The 23,307-nt window shown below is 38.6% G+C and overlaps 1 protein-coding gene across 1 annotated transcript in view; it reads left to right on the top strand.

Annotated features, from left to right (window-relative positions):
• The window catches only part of ASXL3 (ASXL transcriptional regulator 3), a 130,809-nt gene extending 107,791 nt beyond the window's left edge, over positions 1–23,018 (top strand). Inside the window, exons 10-13 of the mRNA XM_040080988.1 lie at positions 4,538–4,634; positions 5,108–5,213; positions 10,789–12,730; positions 15,105–23,018. Coding sequence (XP_039936922.1) covers positions 4,538–4,634; positions 5,108–5,213; positions 10,789–12,730; positions 15,105–18,776 — 5,817 coding nt within the window. The 3' untranslated portion in view covers positions 18,777–23,018. The remainder of the gene's footprint in view (positions 1–4,537; positions 4,635–5,107; positions 5,214–10,788; positions 12,731–15,104) is intronic.
• Positions 23,019–23,307: the final 289 nt, after the last annotated feature.

The raw sequence follows: 23,307 nt of genomic DNA, 5'->3' as shown, positions 1-23,307 counted from the left end.
CAATGATTCTGGTCAAATGGCATGATATTCAAACATAAGCTTTCATGTGACAAATACAGTATACTACACAAGAACTGTGTACAGTGGATCACTGGAAGTTTTATAAATATATTAGGAGAATTTTGAATCATTTGAAAGAGATAAAGAAATAATTGATTGACTAATTCCTTGTCTTTCAAGATTCTAGCCAAAATCAGATAACCTGCCAGTACATACCTATGCAGTAATTGCTGTATACCTACTAAACATCAATATGCACCTTCAGGTGTAGCGAAAAAAATAATCCCTGCCTTATTTTCAGAAGAGAATTTTCAGTGAAACTTGGAGGAAAATAATTGAAGTAGTTGTTCTAGAAAGGTTACTCGGTTCATTCTGATAAGAGTGTTTGACATTTGCTTTGTAATGCAAATAGATGCTGGATTTTAACAGATATGTTTTGGGGTTGGGTGGTTTTTTTGTTTGCTTTCAATAAGAAGAGGAACTTTCAAAAGCCATTGTGAATTCTGCATGAAAGTATTAATTAGAAAACACAATTCTAGCATTGTGCTTAATCAGAAAAACCCAGAAATTTAAAGCCCAGCAGAATAAAACATAAACTTTCCAAGAAATGTTTGTTGTTCCAGCTCATTAACACACTGTCTCTGTTGGACAGCATTTTTTGAATACCGTAAAAATTAACAGTGTATTTAAGAACTGCTTTATTGGCATGTTTCTCCAAATTCTAATTTAAAACTAGTGCTTAATTGTGCTGTCTCTATCATCAGAGCTTAGAGAAATAAATACACTCCATGGCTTCAAAATTTCCACTTTAACTTGTTGATTCAGTTGAAAATGCGTTCTCCAGGAGAAGTAAGAAAATATTTCAGTAGAGGTTGTTAGCTAACATTGTAGAAGGATGACCTCTTAGTCCTTCAAAGTTTAACAGAGCATAAAAGATGTTAGCCTGATTTTGCATGACTAGGGTATTGAGAAAAAGCATAAACATATTTTTTAGTTTTGTTGTTTCTGATGTACTCTTTCAAAACAACTGGATGTAAAATTACTTGGGTTTTGTCTGTTCCAAACTGTTCAAACTGTTTTTCACTGTGTATAAATCTTTAAATGAAAAGAAAATAGCTAAATGGTTGAACTACTTGTTAGTTTAGTTTAGGTAGTGGCATCCAGTTTCTCCATAGTGCTTTATTCTTTCTATAACATTTTCAAAATTTCTGTTTCATTTTCTTTATCTCTTTGGCCATAATGAGTTTCTTTAGTGTTTTTGTCCTCCTTCTTTTCTCTGAGCTTTTTCTGGTTGAATAAATCCTTCCTGTTCCATTCCCAGCAAACATTTTCTTTGATCTCAAATTCCTAAGCAAGTTGGGTGAAGTCACTGGGGCTGCACAGCTCTTTATTCCTTTCATTTTTTACATTAGGATCCATATGTGTACCAAGTCTAGATAATTATGTCTATTTTCGCTGTAATGTTTAAGCCTGAAATGATTATTTCGTGTTATGTTAAAACAGATCACTGTAAGCTTCTCCACTAATTAATTAGAGCATGTCCACCTTCTGTGTTGAGTTTAGATTTTGATTGTTTTAGCTACATAAATCTTCCATGAATTATGTGGACCCATGAACACAAGTCTCTGGGAAGGCCCTTCTCTGCCATTTCCTCAGTGGCAATGACTACCGTGCAGTCAGTCAGTGATTTCATGTTTAGTTTACTGTTCTTACATTTCTTAACCTAAGCATCTTTAACATCATTTTCTTAGTCTTGTGGACATAGGTCCCCAGGATTTGTAAGCTGCTGCAATTTGCACCTGAAGTGGTCAGTGAAGTTTTTATCTGTTTTTTGATACTGGTCACAAATGGGCTGTTATTCCATTGTTAGTTGACCTATAATATGTTTTTTTCTTCTTAGGTAGCCAATAAAATTCTCCCTTTTTGCTGTTCTTTTGGGAGTTTGTTTCCCCTTTCTTTTTTTTTTTTTTTTTTTTTAAAGATGCTTACTACTTGGCATTTTTTTTCTGGTCCACAAGAACTAATGACCTTTACCCATGACCTTGCTAATATTTGCTTTCTGTTCTGAAGTTCCAGCCTGTGCTTTTTTCTCAGGTGAACTAGATCACATTTGAATTTGTTTGGACCTTTTCTTAGCATTTAGCTTGGGGTTCACAGTTTCTTTTTGAAATTTTGTTAAGAAATTTGCGCCCAGAAACTTGGCACTTTTTTCTGAAGTGTATTACCCAATAAAAATAAAAGGTGGGGTAACTTCCTGCAAAGCTTGCTTTTCTCCTATCCTTACAACAACAGGATTACAATGAAGCTAATACTGTTCTTCTTGTATTCACATGGTAATATAACTTGGCCGTCTTTATACTGCTCTTCATTTATGCAGTCTGGTGAAATAGTTCAATCACACTTGGCTGCGGTTTCAAATTATGTTTAACGCAATCTGATAGTGGATTGCGGCTGACAAGTGGTAATCTCTTTCCACCTATTGTGGTACATTCCAGCTTTCCTGAAATCTAATAGAGGTGTGACCTTAGAATAAGTTGGATAATTTTGCTTATTTAACAGAAAATTTAACAGAAAATTATTGTCCACAAATCACTTTCCTATGAGGTCTTTTGATCTGGCTGGTGTTATGGCTACGCTGTTTGTCATCAGCTGAGCCATAGAGTTTCAGGAGGTCCAAAGCTTTCAGACACAGCCTGCAGTTAAATGTGGTGAAATATTTTTAGAATTTAATGTCTGTATGACTCTTTTCTCAAAACACTGCCAGGCTTAAAGAAAAAATGTTGAATTTAATAAAGATTGGAGTAGAACATATGTTGGCAAGTCCGTGTTTCTGATTCATCTCCTTTTATGTTAAAACTTAAGGTAGCTTCTGCACCTTTATAAGAGGAACAAAGAGTTATTTGTTGAGTAAGTTGTGATTCTTTTCTTTGTGACTTTGCATCTGACCTTTCTAGAAGATTGTGTACGTGCTAGTTTTGACCATATACTGGTTTGTTTCTTCAGGTGCAAGAGGGACTGATATTTAAAAATCCCTCTTTAATGTAATAATTGTGGAATTTAAGTATTTCTGACAAAATTAGTTTGTGCAGAAGGAAGATAATGTGTCATAGTAGTTTAATTTATACAGTAAGTACATGTTCTTTATTGCCTTTCTCACCTCACTGGTTTTATTCTCTTGCTTCTTCTGCTGCATGTTTCACTGTTGCTTTCCAGTTTTCCTCTAGTTTCAGCATTAGTCATAACCTACCTGTAATTAATACACGTGTGTTCCATAACCCACATCATGAGATGTATAGAAATCTTACATATCCAACCCACTTAAATCCAACTTATCTGACATGTTGGCAAAACAATGCCATATAGCAGGAAAGCACAGGCAGCAGTTCTGTAGGTTCATATTCTGCTGAGGAGCTCTGTACCATACACATATGATTTTCTTACTGTAACCAAATGCCTTTAGCAGTGCCTCTTTTTCAGAGTCCATGCTAATTGCTATTTTTCTGGTTACTGTTTCACATCTTTCTGGTTTACTCCTCTGATATAATTGTGGGACAGGATGTCAACTAGGCAATGAGTGAATTAGCAAAGACTTCTCAAAATAGGGCTTGTATTACTAGTGAAATACAGAGCTCCATGAGGTAATAGTGAGAGTGTTCTAGCAACATTGCCTCTACTGCTGTTTCCTCTCTTTTTAATTTGCTATTTTTTAAAATTTTTTTTATTTCTTTTTTTTTACTAATTATTATCCTAGAGGTGATACCCACTGCTAATTTGTTTCATATAATTACTTTTTTCAACTATTAGAATTCTATCGGAAACAGAAATAAGTCACAAACCTGAAAATATGCATAAAGTTTTGTGGTAAAAGACAGCTCAATAGTTGGATGGCTTTTAAAAATTATTGTAAAAAATACTGTGATTTTAATGTTGTCTTATCATTGAATATTTGACAGATGTAGAAAATACAAATAATTCTAATGTTCCTCCACAGATTTCACTTCTGATGCCTATAAAATGATGAGTAGAGCTGTTTTCAGTTTCAGTGCTGAGTTTACATCAGTTCTTTTGTTAAGGATGCCTGTCATCCACCCTTTGGCCAGTATAGCTTATTAGCTAACATGAGTATTAGGTTAATTTAGAAGCAGCAAAGTTACTGTCTTCATTGCATTTATTTAATTTGTTTTGTACCATATTATCAGCAGATGCACAAGTACAATAATGATCTTGATTTTTGACTGCATTCAATGCCTGTAGACATAGTCTCAAGACAGGGCTGTGATTAAAGCACATCAATCAGTCGTAAACTGAGTTATCATCAGTAACACTTATGACTGAAGAGAGCACATTGATGCTGGATTAGCTCACTTCCATTTACAGTAACGACTATCATGAAAATGCTGTTCTAGTAGTAGTCATTTTGTGTTCTTCCCACTGCCTGCACTTCCCCCATTCCCCCTAATTGAAACTCTGTTTTGATGTGATCTTGGCTGACGCTGTTTCTGACACTATCTTCTGCTACCATCGGCTTATTTTCTAGATGGGGAGCGATGGAGTTTTGCGCCTCAGTAGCTCCGCTCTAAATAACGAGTTCTTCGCATATGCAGCGCAAGGGTGGAAACAGCGATTGGCAGAAGGTAACTCTCTGCTTGCTCTCAGGTTTGCCCAAGGTCAATTGTTTTTATGAAGAATGTCTGTTTTTCTACATTTGAGAAATACTTGTAGAATAGGAACTGTAATAGACCAGTAATTCAGCAAAAGAGAAATTGCCGATTCCATTTTGAATTTAGAGTACATTTTTGCAGCTTGCTGTGGGAGCTTATTTTGACAGTTAAAAAAACCCCCAAGTATATTCATCACTGTCAGCCTTGGAAACATGAATCCATGCAACTAAACCCTGCCAATATACCTTTGAAATACTGATGGTATATGGTAAATTAAATCTTTCTATGTCACTCTCCCTTTTGGTTTTCATTATTTTTTTCTTGACATTGTTGGATGACTGTATCAGAAATCACTGTACGTCATCATTGTATCCACAATTTATAATTACCTGTATTAAATTAATCCTTGACAACTTTTATTCAATATGTTAGTATTTGTTTTTTAGGAGAATTTACACCAGAAATGCAGTTGCGCATCAGACAAGAGATTGAAAAAGAAAAGAAAATAGAACCTTGGAAAGAAAAATTCTTTGAAAGGTTTTACGGTGAAAAGTAAGTACTGAAGCAAATAAAAGGATTTTTTAATATTTTCTTTTAGGAGGAAATGAAAATATAATTCTATGCTTCACATAGCACGGTCATGTGCTGTAAAACTTAATAAAGCAGTTATCAAGAACAGTCATTCCCCAATATAAGAAGTTGTGGGTAGAATTATAGGCATGTGCCTGCACTTGCATTACAATTGCTGTTTTAAAGAGTCATAACTCATCCATAAAAATTCATTCCAAAGAGAGCTTAAGACACAGGCATGTGAATATTTTTAAATTATTTTTTAAATATAGCATTAGGGCAATTTCTCCCTCCTGTAAACTATACAGATGAGAAGACCAGTAACAATATTTCTGTAATATGTTTTCATTTGTTTTATTTTTTCTAAGCTAGTTGCAAAGTTACTAAAATCAAATAGAGTCTTCTATTTTTTGACTGAGATGGCACATTGGCCTGAGAATTATATATGACATAGAAGAAATATTAGCTAGAGACAAACAAAAGTGACAATGACTAATCTGATTTTATAAGTGAGATGCAAAGAATAAATAAATACCTTTAACTGGCTAAAATTAAATATAGTATCACTCCAGGTGCACAATTGGGGTAAGTCAGCACAATTTCATTGATGATGATGATACACAGATGGCATTCTTCAGCAGCTGAAGATGCGGTGCTTATCTTAATTTCTTTTAAGAAATAAAATTTAAGGAGATTCACATCTTCTTAAAATCCAAGAATTTTCCTTTTAGAAATTATTTTTAAAAGCTAATTCATCAATACTTAGAATTATACCTGTTTTTAAAAATACTGAGAGCATATTATAAAGTATAAACTAGCTATTTAAAAATTACTGAGTTTTTTCTTTTTATTTTAAAATATTTTTAGTTATATCACAGAACCACAGAATGGGTCAGGTTGTAAGGGACCACAGTCACTCATGTGGTCCAAGCTCCCTGCTCAAACAAGGTCATCCTTGAGCACATGACACAGAATTGCATTCAGGCAGTTTTCCAGTGAGGGAGAATCTACACCATCTCTGGGCAGTCTGTTCCAGTGCTTGGTCACTGCAAAGTGAAGTCTTCCTCGCATTCAGGTGAAATTTTCTGTGCCTCAGTTTCTGCCAGTTGCCTCTTGACCTATTGCCTGGCACCACTGAGAAGAGCCTGGCTCCATCCTCTTGACATGCTCCCTTTAGGTACTTACAGAAATCGATGAGGTCTCCTTTCAGTTGCCTCTTCTCAAGACTGAGCAGGCCAAGCTCCTTCAGCCTGTCCTCTTAAGAAAGATGCTCCAGCCCCTTAATCATCTTTGTTGCCTTTCACTGGACCATCTCTAGAAGCTGCATGTCTCTCTTGTACCAAGGAGCCAGAACTGGACACAGCACTCCACTTGTGGCCACATCAGGGCACAGCAGAGAGTCAGGAGCATCTCCCTCAACATGCTGGAATGCTGTTCCTAATGCCTCCAGGACACCATTGGCCGTCTTGGCCACAAGGGCACTGCTGGCTTACGGACAGCTTGTTGTCCACCAGGACCCCTGTGTCCTCTGCAGAGCTGCTTCCCAGCAGGTCAGCCCCCAGCCTGTGCTGGTGCCTGGAGTTATTCCTCCTCAGGTGCAGGACCCTGCACTTGCCTTTGCTGAATTTCAGACAGTTCTCTGCCCATCTCTCCCACCTGTCAAGGTCCCTCTGAAGGGCTGCACAGGCTCTGGTGTATCGTCCACTCAGCGCAGCTTTTCGTTGTCAGTGAACTTGCTGAGGAGACATCTACTCATTCATCCAAGTCATGGATGAGTAAGTTGAGCAATATTGGGCCCAGTATTGACCCTTGGGGGACACCACTTGACGGGCCTCCAAATACACCCTGTGCCACTGATTACAACCCTCTGGGATCTGCCATTCAGCCAGTTCTCAATCTACCTCACTGTCTACTCAATCATGTGTATGCGTAATACTTAGCAGAAAAATCATTCATTGGGAACCATCATTACATAAGTTGTCTCAGTTTTGCTGTCATATGTTTGTTGCTTAAGAAATCCAGGGCAGAGGGAGCCCTTCATATAACTGACTATCTTAGAGATTAACTAAAATGTTTCTGCAGTAAAGTGCTACTTCTCACAATCTGCTGCCTTGGACCACTGGGAAATGTGAAAACAAGGCAAGAAATGGACAGATCCATTTTAGTATTTTATTTTCTGCACCCTTGCTAGATGCTCTTCCCCAGTGTATTTTTTCTGCAGCACCTTATCTTTACTTACAATGGAAGTTCTAGGCTCCTAATATGTCAGACTGTCTTATTGTAAAGTGCTTAATTTCTTAGTAAACAGCTTTGAGACCTCAGTTTAGTCCAAGTGTTGATCCTTTTAGCATAAAAAAATACTAGTTAGGTTTTTAGAAAAAGAACATAATAGCTTTTCATTATGTATATCAAGACAAGAGTCAGTGACTAACCTTTCATGGAGTAAAGGGCTGTGTAAGGTACTTGTATAGGGCCTTCCACAAGAAGTAGAAATTTATTACCAGCAACACAGGAATTCCTTAGTCAAAAATGTCTGTCAGATGCACAGAGGATGACACTCATAAATCTGCAGAGCCAGCAGTCCTGCTGTGCTGGCTGAATGCTCGATACCATAGTGCTTGGCAGATAATTGCTCAGTCTGTGATGATACATGTCATTTGGTAGCTTTTGCTGTAGATTCTACCTTGTGTTGGTTCATGGGGCAGTCCTGTGCAGGGGCAGGAGTTGAACTCGGTGATCTTGTGGATCCTTTTCAACTCAGGATATCCTGTGACTCTGTGATTCTCTTACCTTTTTTCACTTTGGTTTTTTAACTAGTTTTCAGAATGATTGGGCTTTGTCCCTTTTCAGCTATATTGATTTGACTGAACTTGCAGAATTTGTAAGCTTCCCTGAGCTATTTCTCACATGCGCTGTCTGCAAAATGAATGTCTTGCAGGCTAAATTTCTCACTTCACAATTAGAGTAGTATTTTTGCTCTGACTTAAGCGAATTTGATCTTCTAATATTCTATAAGTAAATTCAAGTTTCACCTTCTTCCTAGAGAAGGACCATTAATAGATGCAGATTCTCAGTAAACATTTTTATATACTCCACAGCTGATGGCAATCAAAGACTTTAGTGTGCTTTTTCCCTGTTAGCTCTAAGCATTGCGTCTTGTGTTTGCTCTTATCTGTGCCCAGGCTGTTTATCGTGGCACTGTCAGTTGCATTTTCCTTCCATCCATTTTGGTTCTTTTTCCACTTCCTCATGTTTGTTCATTTTTCCACTCTCTGACTTTCTTCAAAATACAAAATCTTATTCTGCAGTCATTTATCTAGGATCAGCTGATGCATGTTGCAAAAAATCTACATTCTTCTGGCTTCTTCTGTTGCTTGTTGCAAGGGCTATACTCTATTATGTCAATAAATTTATTTCTTTTCTCACTTTTGAGAGTTACATGTCAGGATAGTAATAGCAGCTAGTTCAAAGCTTTAATTTTGGGGTAGACCTCCTCCAAATTTTATTGCTGATTTAATCCTTTTCTTACTTCATTTTTTTCCCCCCAGTACTACTTATCACAGCACTAGAATATCAGCATTCATACATCCTTGAGTAGCTTTTTGTTTTTTTTTTACTGGATGACTAAGTGCCCTTATTTTACCAGTTGAATCCTATCCTTAGTACTTTCATTGAAATCTGATGCTGCCCTCATGTTTTTTGTGCTGTTTGGCAAACTTTGGGTATCTTTTTCTCTAAGGGAGAAGATAGATCAGCTGTTTATTGCAGTCTGAGATTACCTTAAACATGCTGATGTTGAGCCTTCTTCTTTAGAAAGCCTTTTCTTCACTTGTTTCTTCTTCAACATAGTAGTATTTCCAATATTAAAAAAAAAAATTAAGATTCAGTACATGTTCTGCTGGCCTTAATCTGCTTTATCTTATTTCCCTTACAGTTTTTATCTTCAATATGTTACTAGAATGTGTGTATTTGTGTAGTGTCCATATGACAGTTTCATTCAGCTTTATCCTGTCCTTCATGCCTTTGTGGATTTTCAGTCTATAAAGATAACCATCAAGCAGTATCTTTTCATGGTGTAACCCAGCTAAAGAAAATAGACCATTGATTCAGTTTTCAGTAATGGAGTGGATTTGTTTTCCCTTCTCATCTTCCTGAGATAACTTTGGCTCCTTAACACAAGGAAATTTAGAGGAAGTTACTCACCAAAACCTTGGTAAACTAAAGTTTACTCATCTAAACTTATAACCTAAACTTAGACCATATGGAGAACTTAACAGTCTATACAGAAGGAAGACACATCTTCTGAAATGCATTCAGTGTGGGAATTGTGAATTGCTCTCTAGAGGATCCTTCCCCAGCCTATTGATAGCATAGGGAGACTTTGTTCACGATTTGTATCTAGTAGTAGGTAATACTAATAATTAACTGTGCTTTTTGGGATGCCACTTCCAGGCTGGGTAGTTTTGTGGGGTTTTTTGTGTTTACAGCTCTCACTGTAGTTGCACCACCACACTGTAGTACATCTGTTCAGTATTTTTAAAATGTACAACCACAGATTTTGGTTTTTTACATGTTCTGTATTTCATCTGAAAAGGCCTTTATATCTCTGTATCCTCTGGCTACACACTGACAAGCAATTTTGGTTCCATAGCTTCTGAATATCTTTTATGCTTGCTTGTTTCCGTTGTATTCTTTATTTTCTGATTAAAATGATAACAGAGATCTGTTTAGTAGATTAGAAGATCCTTAAGACCATGAAATTTCTTTTAAGGCCTCCCACCAAGCTTTGCTGTATTTTCTACCATTATGGAATTGCTGAGGCATAATGTCTGCTTGGAAAATCATACTAAAGGTGCTGTCTGTACTCCATTAGAATGGAATGAGGATGTCAGAGCACATACATTTTTTAAAACAACCTTTTTTTTTTCATCTCGTGGCCTTAGTTTTGTTTTGGGGTTTCTTTTTTTAATTCTCCTGAAGTAATAAAACTTTATTTAAACTAGTCTTTTCAGGATCAAAGGTAAGAAAATCTTCAGAAGCATGCATAGTATACATGGTTCCTTTGCAATTCATCCCTGAGAGTGAATGCATAGATTGTAAATATTTATCTTTGAGCTCCTTGAGAATGTTAAACTTCTGTCATATTGCTAGCTGTGTTGACCCTAAAAGCAGGTGAAGTAGGGGAAAAGGGATTTCTTTTACAACTGTTCCTGCTAGAAGAAGATGGAGCTGCGCATTTCTTCTGCAATGGATGCTGTACCAGTGTTGCAAGATAGTGCTAGTATTTGAAGAAAAAAAAATTTAAAAATAAATCAGGAAGGTAAACAGAGAGATAACTTACATTAAAAATATTCCTAGTTTTTAACACTTGTAAGAAAATCTCAGTAGTTAGGTTTCCAAAATACATAAAACTCTATAGCCACCACTTAAGCAAGTCATCCTTTTAAGCTATAAAATCTGTATTTTTTACAAATAAAAATGTGGGTGAGAAAAGTTAGCCTATTCTCTCATCCTTAATGTGATGGAAATAATTGTTTTAATTTCTGTTTTTCTTTAGGTTGGGAATGTCAAGAGGAGAATCAACGAAGCTCACTGCAGTGCAGAGCAATGATGAAGATGAAAGCAATTCTTTGTGCACATCTTCTGGCACACCTGGTCCTTCTAAGCAAGCAACCTTTGAGGATCAAGAGGAGAAAGGTGCTAAAGTTCCGCCTTTACCAGAAAGAGATTATAGTCCATCTAATTGTAGTATGGAACAGGTTCCTGTCAAGGATCTAACAGCAGATTCTGAGGATATACTGATACCTGAAGAATCAGTCATTCAGGAGGAAATTGCTGAAGAGGTCGAGACAAGTATTTGTGAATGCCAAGAGGAGAACCATAAGCCAGAACATGAATTTTCTGAGGAGTCTGTAAGTCCAGCTGGCACAAATGAGGAAACAGAGGCAGTACAGCTTGCAGACAGCACTGAGTCCTGTGTCATGATGAATGATATAACTGATACTGTATCTCGCATTGAAATTAAAGTAGAGTTGAAATCAGAATGCCCTCAGGAGGAGATGTCAGTTGTGATAGATCAGCTGGAGGATTGCATATCACCAGCACAATCAGCTTCATCCACAAACTCTGTCAGCGGTACAGCTGAGAAGGATTCTGAGTCTGCAAAAGAGCTAATTGTGCCAGAAATGCAAAGTTCTGCTCTGGAAGGCTCCTTGTTCACTGGTGGAGGCATTGCAGTGGATATGGAGCTTCATAGCGACCCTGAAGAACAGTTGTCTGAGAATGCTTGTATTTCTGAAACTTCCTTTTCCTCTGGAAGTCCTGAAGTTTGTATTGCCTCTCCTGGAGGAGACACTCAGTCAACTTCAGAGGAACCCTGTACTCCAGCATCTCTTGAAACAGCTTGCTCATCTGAAGTGTCCAGTTCTGAAAACGTTGAAGGTGATATTCAGCAAAAGGCCAGTGATGAAAACTTGCACACGCCCTTAATGTCGGAAATCTCTCCCATGTCCACTTCACCTGTAACCTCAGAAGCATCTTTGATGTCAAATTTACCTTTAACATCAGAGGCATCACCAGCTTCTAATTTACCTTTAACATCAGAAACATCTCCAATGTCTGATTTGCCTTTAATGTCAGAAACATCTTCGGTATCTTCTGTCCTTCTAACTTCTGAAACATTTGTGACAAATAGTTTGCCTCTTCCATCAGAGATATCTCCAGTTTCTAATTCCCCAAGCAGTGAAAGACTTGCTTTGCAGCAAAGGAAATCGCCATGTTTATTGGAAGACTCGCTTCCCACTCTGAAAGAAGAAATCTCAGTCATTCCTAAGGTGGTTCAAGAAGAGAATCTTGTTCAGCCAAAACAACTTCAGAGCGCCCCTGAAAATATGAAAGTTGGTCCGCTGACAATTATACCTGATGTTTCAGTATTGGAAGAGTCCCAAAGCAAAAGCCTCAGTCATCAGCCATGTAAGTCACATTCTGAAATTGAGAAATCCTACATTGCATCCATCCCAGAACACACTCCTCCAGAGGTGATCAAAAATAAAAATCACAGTGTTCAGCAAAGAAGTGACAAGAAAGGTACACTCTTGCCCTCAGAGGTATCTGTCTTATCAGAAGGTTCACTTGGCAAAAATATCGAATTGCTTCCATCAAAGCCTCATGATAAACTATATACCTCATCTCTAGAGAAAGCTACGTTCTCTGAAGTGTGCAGAAGTAAATCTCACAAGCTATCAGGCAGCACCCAAAGTCGTCTAGAGAGTTCACATTCTTCCAAGTCTTTAGAAACCACAAAATTACCGGAAGCAAGAAATGAAAGTAGAGACCCAGAGATCCCAAAGAGGAAAACAGCAGAACAGCACGGTTTTGGAATCTGTAAAGAAAAGAGAGCTAGAATAGATGATGATCTGCCTAATCGTAATGCTTCATCAACAAGTCCACCTGATAAAGAACAGCCACCCAGAGAGGAACCCCGAGTTCCACCCCTTAAGGTAAAGTAATGAACGAACAGGGTGGCTTGGAAACAAAAGGTTTATTATATCCGTCTCTGAACTGCATACAGGCACAGTGCATGGTGTATTTTTGGGGGATGTATAAGAGCTGTTAGTACGGATGGTTTTGCTTTACTATTACTTTTCCACCGTGTCAAATTACTTCTGATACAGCTATATCTACAGTTGTTTGGTAGGGGTCTTTGCTAAAAAATTGATTTTGTGTGTGGGAGAGCTCTCCAGGATCCATGGCTTAATCTAACTCAAGATCTTCCCTATCAGTCACATGCAGCACTTGTTTTTCTGATTGTCCATCTGTATTTTGTGCTTGTTCTTCTGTGTATGCCTTCTCCAGCAAGCATGACTAATAAATATTATCATAACCAGCACTTAGAAAAACAACCAGCACCTTAATCCAGCAAGCGGACCGAGTCAGAATAGTTGAGATCCTTTTGCAAGCCCAAGGGTTGGGATAGGCTGAAATGAAAGATTTCCCTGTAGAATTAACTAGAAACAGGGACCTACCAGGGTGAAATATCTGATTTATATATGTATAGATACCTTTGTTAATGGCAAAACGAAAGGTAAAAAGAAAGTGCCACCTAAGCAAACACTTTTATGTGTATTATTCTGCCATATAAGAAAGTATATTTCAGTTGAAAAGGGTTTTCTTTAATAACAGAGAGTTCTGTAGATTCAGTTATATATAGGCTCAGTGTTTTGACCCTTTTAATTTCATATTTGATGACATCAGCCAAGTTTAAGATCCAATTTACTGCAGTTAAGTTATTGGCTTTGCAATACTAGTTCCTGATTATTCAGAAATGCCCTTTTCTGCATTTATTTTTAACTGCTGCAGCCACTGAACATTGTTAATATGGCCGGGAGGGCAAATAGACTAACTGCTTTAATCACTAGTGCAGAAGCATATTTCAGCTAATTTATTTTTAAGAGCAGTGATGCAATTGGAAGTTAGCCCCTTCTGAATTTAGTGATGCTCTTTCATATTTGGAAGGTGTCTATCTAGCCTAATAAATTCTAATAACTCTCTAAGCATAGAGGAAAATAGATCACTAGGGAATTAAAAAAGGTCATTACAATAATAATAATTTAAAAAAACCAAAGCACTTAGAGCTCTAGGAATTCTGGTAATACAGAGTGGAAACTGAAAAGAGTTGCTGCTGAAACTGAAAGCAGAATGTTTTGAAAAATTGTGGGCACTCAATTCTAGTATGCTTTTTATGTAACAAATATTTGGCTCTTGTATCATCTCACCAACAAACCCCCATCCTTTGTAATTAAAAGAGGAAAAAAGAACCCCAATTCTTCTAAGTCAGTCTGCCATGTGGCTGTCACTTCCCATCATACCTTACAACTACTTTTTCTACAAATACTACCTAGTTTTCTTCTCAGTTCCTTTCAGAAAAAGTCATAGCATTAGCCACTAAGTTCTATTGCTAGGGACAGCCAGTAGACATATGTCCATTTTAAGAAACGGAAACTTTTTTTGCCAAACTTGGGGTGTCCTGAGAGAGTGTATGAGTTACAAAGTGGTTCCAAGATTCTTTATCTTGAAAAATGATATGCCTAATTGGAAACATCCTAATAATTCCAGTGATTTTACAGGTTATTCTTTTTCTTAAAGCGCTAGGTATTTAAATTTTTAGTATTTGTGAGTTTATTATTTATAGTCCTGAGGATTTAACTTTCAAAGTGCAGTGATATAAGAGTTATCCAGGGTTGTACTAAAGTGAGTCTTAAAAATGCAAGTGAGGAAAGGAAAGGCGTATCCTTTAGTGACTCACTTCTTTTGCACCTCTTAAATCCTCTGTCCTGGAAGTTGGAAAGCAGGCTCAGTGGAGATACCACTACATCCTATCTAATGGCAAGATTTGTTGTCTGGTTTATAAGCAAAACAAAGGCTGTTCCTGATGTCTTAATCACTGCTGACCAAGGAGAAAGACACTACATGATCGTTACTTTTTCACATGTTTGCAGGAAGGGGTTGCTTGCAGGTTCTTGTCCAGTATCACTGCACGAGGCTTGCCGAGCATCTCAGGTAGATGCTCTGAATATAAAACAGTTCTGACAGATTATATATGATGAGCATCATGTTGTCATCCAGTTCAATCTTTCTTCCTGTCAGAAGTATCAGTGTAAGTAGGCTAATACAGGTGTCAGTTATTCACGCCGGAGGATGATAGAATATAGAAGCATAAATGTCATTAAGTTTTAACAGTCTTCTGTCCACCTGCATTGCACAGTAATTCCCTTCATTACCATTCTCTGCACCTTAAAGAGACAGCTGGTTATTTTAGTGAGCTGACGATCTCATTAAAATTTACTGTGGTTTTTTTCCTTTTTCTTTGTTTAGATTCAGCTTTCAAAAATTGGACCGCCTTTTATCATCAAGAGCCAACCTGTTTCTAAACCTGAACCTCGAGTTTCCCCAAGTACATCAGTCAGCAGTGGGAGAAACACTGGGGCTAGAACTCTGGCAGATATCAAAGCAAGAGCTCAGCAAGCAAGAGCCCAAAGAGAAGCTGCAGCTGCAGCAGCCGTAGCAGCAGCTGCCAGCATAGTCTCCGGCGCAATGGGGACCCCATGCGAAGGTGGAAAGACAAGAACGCTGGCACACATCAAGGAGCAAACAAAGGCCAAGCTATTTGCAAAGCATCAAGCCAGAGCTCATTTACTCCAGACTAATAAAGAATCAAAGTCACAGTTTAGCTCAAAGGAAAGTAGTACCTCATCTCTGGAGATACCAACAGCTACTGACACAAAGATTGAAGGTTCTACTGGTGTCATTATAGTTAATCCTAACTGCAGGTCCCCTAGCAACAAGTCTTCTCATCACCGTGAGACCACCACTTTATTGCAGCAGTCCCTTAACACAGCTACATTACCAGAAACTGCTACTGAGATAGCTGTGCACAGTTCTGATGAAAATATACCTGTGCCACAATTGTGTGAGAAAATTATTTCATCTACCTCTGCTGAAAGTAACAGTGTGCCAGTGCTTTATAATAAAAGTTCAGTCTCTGTGTGTGTTTGCAGCACTGCTATGTCTGGAGCAATTAAAGAACTTTCTTTTGCAAGTTCTGTTGATAAATCCTCTGTGTTAATGTCTGTTGACAGCACAAACACAGCAATTTCGGCGTGTAATATAAATATGCTGAAAACCATCCAAGGGGCTGATACTCCTTGCATAACTGTTGGACCAAAATGTATTGATAACAGTAATGTGCCAGTCTCCATAGACAACACAGTCTTATCAAACGCCATCGATGACAAAAGGTTGCCAGTACCCAGTAGCAATGTGAATAACGCAGTCTCCGGTCATTATGCCACTGTGCCAGCTTCATCTATTGCAAGTAACTTGCCAAATCATCTCTCTGGTAGTTCTGTACTGATTCCGCCAGTGGGGACTACCAACAGATTTCCTTCTGATAAGATAGCCATAACCGGGTGTAGCGAGCAGAGCGCTGTCTCCAGCCACAATACCGCCAGGTCCGCTTTAAGTTGCAGTGAGTCCCTTGCAGCAGCAGATTCTGTTGCAAGGGCACCCATTTCAATGTTTACTGGTAACATGGTGACACTAAGCTCTTACGATAATGCTACTAAAGTGAATGCTGATCTCTTAGAAAAAAGCTCTGGAGTGCGAAACCGGATGGATCTCTCTGGTAAATCTCATCCACTGAGCTTTACACAAACTGCCATGAATAGGTCTATACCTTGTAAAGTCATTGTTGACCACACTACGAACCAGAATTCCAGTCTGGCACTTTCTTCCTCTATTGAAAATACAGAGAGCAGCATTGACCTGCAGAGCAGACCTGTAAGGACAGAAGCTGCCTTACAAAGTATAGCCTGTCCTCAGGTCTCTGTCATAAGCAGGCCTGAAATGGTCACTAATGAAAACCTTGAGCACAGTTCCAGCTTTATCACCATTACGGCAAAGCAAGACAGCAAAAACTTGCAGGCAGGTTGTTCAAGTCTTCGAGAAGTGCCTCTTGCTCCTCAAGATAAATTAATTGAGGTGGTTACTACCAGCCAAGGCTTTGCTGAGCAACTAAGAGGTCCTACAGCACTGAAAAATGAAGCCAATGCTGCCTGTGCCAATCAGTACAGCACTAACAATAGAATTTGTTGGCGTGATGAGGAGGCGATGAATACAGACCAGCCAGTAGTCAGCCATCTTACCTCCGGTAAGCATAAGGAATTCACAGAGCAAAACTGCTTGAAAAATGTCAAAAGCGAACCTTCCAGTTATACACAAATGTCAGAACAGCAATCCAGGAGTCTTTTGACAAGCATTGCTCTTCCTGTTAAATCGGAAACTAATGAGTCTGACAAGTGCTTCAGGATGGACACGGAGGATTTTACTGAAATGCCTGCCCAGAGTGGAGAAATAGCCACGAGTGTGCAGCCACCACAGACTTCCAAGACATCCATTGCGGACTCCATGGAAGACTCCCTGTCCCTTACAACAGAAACCCTAAAGAGAGTCACTAGTGCCGGGGGCTCTAGCTGTCGCCTGTCATCAGTGGAGGCCAACAATCCCTTAGTGACACAGTTACTGCAAGGCAATCTGCCTTTAGAAAAAGTGCTGCCGCAGCCCAGATCAGGAGCCAAACTAGAAATTAACAGGCTTCCTTTGCCTTTGCAAACTACCTCAGTATGTAAAACAGTAGTGGCCGAGAGGAACATTGTTGAACATGCTTCCAACTCTAATCCAGATGGTAAAGGATTTACAGCAGGCAGCATAGCCCCGCTACAAATCAGAAAGCGTGAAAACCATCCGAAAAAGAGGATGGCCAGGACTATAGGGGAACATGCTCAAATTAAATGTGAGCCTGGGAAGGTGTCAATGGACACAGATGTTAAAGTGGCTCCTTGTGTAATTAGTTCCAGCATGAATCAGCTAGGGCACGGACAGCCATTTAAGCAGGAGTGGCTTAACAAACACGCCATTCAGAGCCGGATTGCTCACAGCCCAGAGATCAAGCAGCAGAGGAGACCATTGCCTTCATGCAGTTTCCAGCAGAGCTTATTTCATGTTGATAAAAATGGCAGCTTTCACGCAGAAGCCAGTACCTCACACAGACAGCATTTTTACCAAATGTCCATGGCTGCAAGAGGCCCCATTCCTACAGCAGCTTTGTTGCAAACTACTTCAAAAGGCCCACCTGGCTGCAACACATTTGCTTTTAGCAGACACTTGGAACAGAAGGGTTTGGGAGACGTGAACATTTCTACAGCAGCTCACCAGCTGAGGCTAGGAAGTGTGTTTTCCCCTAATATTCAAATTAAGGAAGGTGATGACATTGCCAGTGCCTCTCAAACTCTGCAGAGTAAAACATTAGTGCATCCCCCTGCTCCCCCTCTGCCCCTGCCACCTCCTCCCCCTCCTCACCCAAATGCAGAAGTCCCCTCTGATCAAAAACAACCGACAGTTACTATGGAAACCACTAAAAGACTTAGTTGGCCTCAGCCAGCCAGCATCTGTAGCAATATAAAATCTGAACCTATTTCTTTTGAGGAAGGTTTAAGCAGCAGCTGCGAACTGGGCATGAAACAAGCTTCCTATGATCAGAACGAAGTGAAAGAACAGTTAAAAGCGTTTGCATTAAAAAATGCAGATTTCTCTTCCTATTTACTTTCTGAGCCACAGAAGCCTTTTACCCAACTTGCTGCTCAGAAAATACAGACGCAGCACCCACAGCAGCAGCAGCAGCAGCAGCAGCTCTGTGGAAATTATCCAACAATACACTTTGGTAGCACAAGTTTCAAAAGGGCAGCATCTGCAATTGAGAAATCGATTGGGATTTTAGGAAGTGGTTCAAACACTGCCACAGGCCTGTCTAACCAGAATGCGCAGATCCCGGTTCAGAAATTTGCTGACAGCAGCAACGCCGATGAGCTGGAACTGAAATGCTCCTGCAGGCTGAAAGCCATGATCGTGTGCAAAGGCTGCGGAGCCTTCTGTCATGATGACTGCATAGGGCCTTCCAAACTGTGTGTAGCTTGTCTGGTGGTGCGGTAGGAACTGAGTCAAAGATGCAGTATCCCTTATCAACGTGGGAGAGCAGGACAAAGGAACAGAGAAATTGGAACAGTTTAGGCCGCTAATGGTTTGCAATTAGTGGATTGATTTTTTTTTTTTTTTTTCCCCCACTTTTTTTGTTTTTCTTCTTCGTGGTGCTTTCAGAACTTAGTTATCCTGCCTGACTGCCATTTTCTGGGAAGAAGAGGAAACCTGTAGAAGTAGTTTAAAAAAAAAAAAAAAAAAGCCTTGTTACTGAAGCATCCATGAGCTCTCTTGCTGTGCTAGGAAAAAAAAAAGAAAAATGCATTAATGCATGTCATTCATAGCTTCTATTTATTTGCACAAAGTGCAGCACATTTTTTTCTCCACTGTTTGATAGTTGATTCAAGTTACAGGTTAAAGATCAGTGGAAGAATAGCACTGTTAAGAAGTGGAGTAACTATGCAGAATGAATAACACACTGAATAGCAACTGGTGTGACTGGGGTAGTGGCAAGGTGCAGGGTGCCGACCATCGTAGCTTCTAAGTCAGTTTGCAGTCTTTCTGCTGAAAAGATTGTTTTCTTCAATTGACTTTCACTATCTAGGGCTAAAATATAGCCACTTCACCTAACAAAAGAAATTTAAAAGAGGACTTTAAATGGTTAGAGAAGTTTTCTTATGTGCCTGCCAGGAACTGTGGAACTCAAATCTTACTCATCATCTCTTCTTTTCTGATTCCTTGAGAAAGATTTGTATGTGTGATGACTTAGCGGGACCAACACTGGAAACACAAGGGCTTCAGTGGAGTCTGGAGAAAGTAACTTCTCTGCTGGAGATTAGAAACCTCTTTTCTCTTCCCGGTTCTCACTCAAATGGTCTTTATTTGTATTTTTCTCTCTAATCTATCCACTAGACTTGTCAGTCCCAAATATATATAAAAATAAGGTCAGATATAGGTCATTGGTTCTTGAGGTTGTAGCCTTTCTGTAGCCTAAAAATGGTGCATTCTTCTGATGAATGAGTAAGGAAAGTTTTTAATTGCATATTGGTTGAATGTTGGCTTATAATTTCTTTTTCCTCTTATGTGAGTTACTCTATTTAAATAAGATCTGAGAGTTTTGCCATATAAAGTAATTCTTAGAAATACTTACAACACCGACTTTTTTTGTTTTTTCTCAAAGGAAGTCAGGCCCCTTTTAGAAATTTGGAAGCAAAATGTATTTTTAAAAGGGATACTGCATCTTTAAAGTAACCTTCAGTAGTTATCCAGTACTGTATTTACATTCAGGACTATAGCTGCATTCCGGATGTGCTAGTCACCATAACAGCAGAAAAGAAAAATGGTGATTTTGGGGTCCTATTCACCTAAAAGGAAAATATTATAAAGGGATAAAGCACATGCAGTTGCTGGGGACATGAAAACACGTTGTTTTTTTTTTTTTACTCCCACTTCAAGAATACAACGTGGAGTTCAAGTCATCCATCTGCCAATGTGTGGTTGGCCAAATTTCAGTATCAAGAGAAATGTTTGGGGTTTTTTACCATCACAGTAGAACCTCACTAATCCAAAGACCTTACAGCCTGCTCAAGAAAACTGATTTTCCTTGCACACTTTTAAGAGAGCCGTGTAGTAAGAATGTGTGGGATGTAAGACTGCTTGGTTTCATTGTGCAGTGAACTGTTGCATTCTGAAGTACTAATGTGAATGATAGAGCATACTTTTTAATCTGATCTTTGTGTATTTTTCATCAGCTGTAACTGGTCTCCCTGACTCAGGGGCATATTAGTGAGGTTCTGCTGAATGAAGGAACCATATTTATTTTCTTGCGGGACCATTTTCACAAACATGATAAATGCCGTTTGTTGTCTTAAAAGTGAGCTGGAATATCTACAGAATACATTCCTGTCATAGGAAGCTCTATGGTGCACCTTGATGTTCTCTTTTATTGTAATTAGCAACATATCTATATTATTTTTGACACTGTGGTACAAAGGCCATTTGTAATAACTAACAAATTTGTTGCTGATACAATAATACTTTTTTTTTTTTTTTTTTTCTATACAAAAGTGCTCCTTAATATGACATGTGAACTAAGGAACAGCTTCTCAGCACTTTCAGGTCTTCTGGTAGGAAAATAAGCCAGACAAGCAAAAACCTAAAAGTAACCAAGTGAAAATTAGCATCTACTGCTATGCCAGCTGCTAGCAAAAGAACAACTGGATAATGCTCATGAGTAAGCATGAGTGTAGTCAATTAACGTATATAGGATTCATAGTTGAGGAGCCTTTGTACTGGAATTGCATTGTATCTATACTTGGTAGAGCTAGGATCTTCTATTTAAAAAAAAAAAAAAGAGAAAGAGAGCAATCAGTCTTAGACTTCTGTTTACCTATGTTTATATAAGCCTGCTGGGAATCCTTATTTCTAGCTCAAGTTTTCCTGTCCACAGCACATAAGTCAATATTTGTTTGTACTTGCATCTGGAAATAATTCTTGTATTGACTGGCATAATACGGAAATAAACTCCGGCCGCAGCATAGTTTTCCTTTGTTTGAAGGGTAAGAGTGTGACTAACGTGGTAGGTCACTCATTCATGTCATATTGTCATTTTTGTATCAGGATTGCAACTTGCATGTGTGAGGTGAAAAAATGTAATTAAAATGGTTTTAGACTGGATGGTGCTATGTTACATTACACGACTGACCAAACTCTTCCATAGTGCAGTTCCACTCCTGTCACTTTTGAGTCTTTGGAGTTGCACCAGGAATAAATTTGAGCAATTAGTTAGCAACAGTGGTGAAGTGTTGTTACGGATGAGGTTTAGGGTATAAAAATACTCAAAAGCAACCACGGTGATGTGAGAGCCTGATTGAATCCTAGTGTGACTGAAAACCTTACGTGGATTTTGGTATCACACAAATGCTTAGGGGAGAGCAACCCTAGGCCTTTGGTACGAACCCAGTCACATTTAGTTGCTAATTTTTAATTGCTCCTTTTTTGGTTGTTATTTGATTGTTCAGGTTTCAGGCTCAATGTCATCGTGTTTTCTAATGACCATGCTGTTTGCACCGTGGGTTGTTAATAGTTTATGCACTGAAAAGTGGTGAAAGAATTACTTAAGAACACACTGCTCTGTGTTTGTGTGTACGTACGTATGTGTCCCAGTGTCCAGCATGTATAATTTACCTTTTTTTTTTTTTTTTTAAGTCTCCAAAATTGTCCCCCTACTCCTACCCCTGGAGCAGCACTTTTGGATGAGAGGGAGAGACCCTTTTTTCTTCACTCCCTCTTTATTGTTTTAATTGCATACCTGTGAGATATGCAGATAATGTTAGGGCATTTGCAGTGGGTGTGTTTGTGTGTTTCTGTTCTGAAATAATTTTCCAAACAGAAACTCCCTTTGAAATAATGTTAAAAAAAATAATTAAGAAATGGTGAACTGGATGCTCCCTGTTTGCATTTTATTTATCTGCTGAGATCTAGTACATGAAATAGCATTTAAAAGACAAAAATAAAGGTTGAGCCATAAAGCAAAAGGTATATTCTCTGTACTATAGACTTTCTTCTTGAGGGTGGTGCATGTTGTCAGGGTAAGCTACAGAACGTGCAGATGGTTTTTCAGGGCCCTGCAATTCCTTGCACAGTTTTTAAGCTGGTGCATATGGTGCTTTATAATGCAATTTCTGAAGTAAAATTACCTTATGCTGCACCCCCTTCCCCTTATGAACACACGCACAATTTCAGAATCGTTATTGTAGCCTCTGGTTTAGCAGTTTCTCCAAGGTGTGGTGAAGTACCAGGATAAACACTCAAGATGACCTGAGAAGTGTCACCAAAAGGGATCATTTTAGCTGACACGCATGAAGGGCCCTGCTCTGAACACTGAATGACTTCTGCAGTTTCCTGGCAGCAGCGCAGCGGCTCATCTTCCGTGGCTCTGCGGAACACTGAGGGGGAAGCAGCGAAATACTCAGTGGCTTTATCATGGACCTGTGTAGCTAAATGTTTCTGAATCTGTGAAATCCTGTTGTCTTCAATCATCATGCTTTGTCACTGTAAAACCAACAAAAAGAAAAAAAAAGCATTTTTTAGTCTAATTTAAGGAGCTGCTTCTTTTATAGCACATAATATTTCGCTTTGTACTATATTTGATAGTTAAAGAATAATTTAGTCCGTAGAATAACTTTGTTGTATTTGTACTGTTCATGAATGTTACAAGAAAAGTGCTTTACTTTGTTGCCATAATTCTCTTGTACTGCTGTAAAATATTTTTCCTGCTTTATGGAAACTTAACTCAATTCACATTTTCAGTACAGGGTTTTCTGTGTGTATGTTTTGTTGGTTTTTTTTTTTTTTTTTTTGTTTGTTTAGTGTTTTTTTTTTTTTTTTTTATGTCAGTATTCTGAATGTTTACATCTGTTCAACATTAGCCATTCTATGCCTTTACAGGGCAGTATTACTCCTTCAGTATAACAGCAATGTGAAATCCACTCATACCTAACGTGCATGAGAAATACAGATTTATTGGGGAGATCCGTAACGTGCA

Source organism: Hirundo rustica, chromosome 1 (genome assembly GCF_015227805.2).
Source record: "Hirundo rustica isolate bHirRus1 chromosome 1, bHirRus1.pri.v3, whole genome shotgun sequence".
Classification (NCBI taxonomy): domain Eukaryota; kingdom Metazoa; phylum Chordata; class Aves; order Passeriformes; family Hirundinidae; genus Hirundo; species Hirundo rustica.
This window is presented reverse-complemented; position numbering and strand designations above follow the sequence as displayed.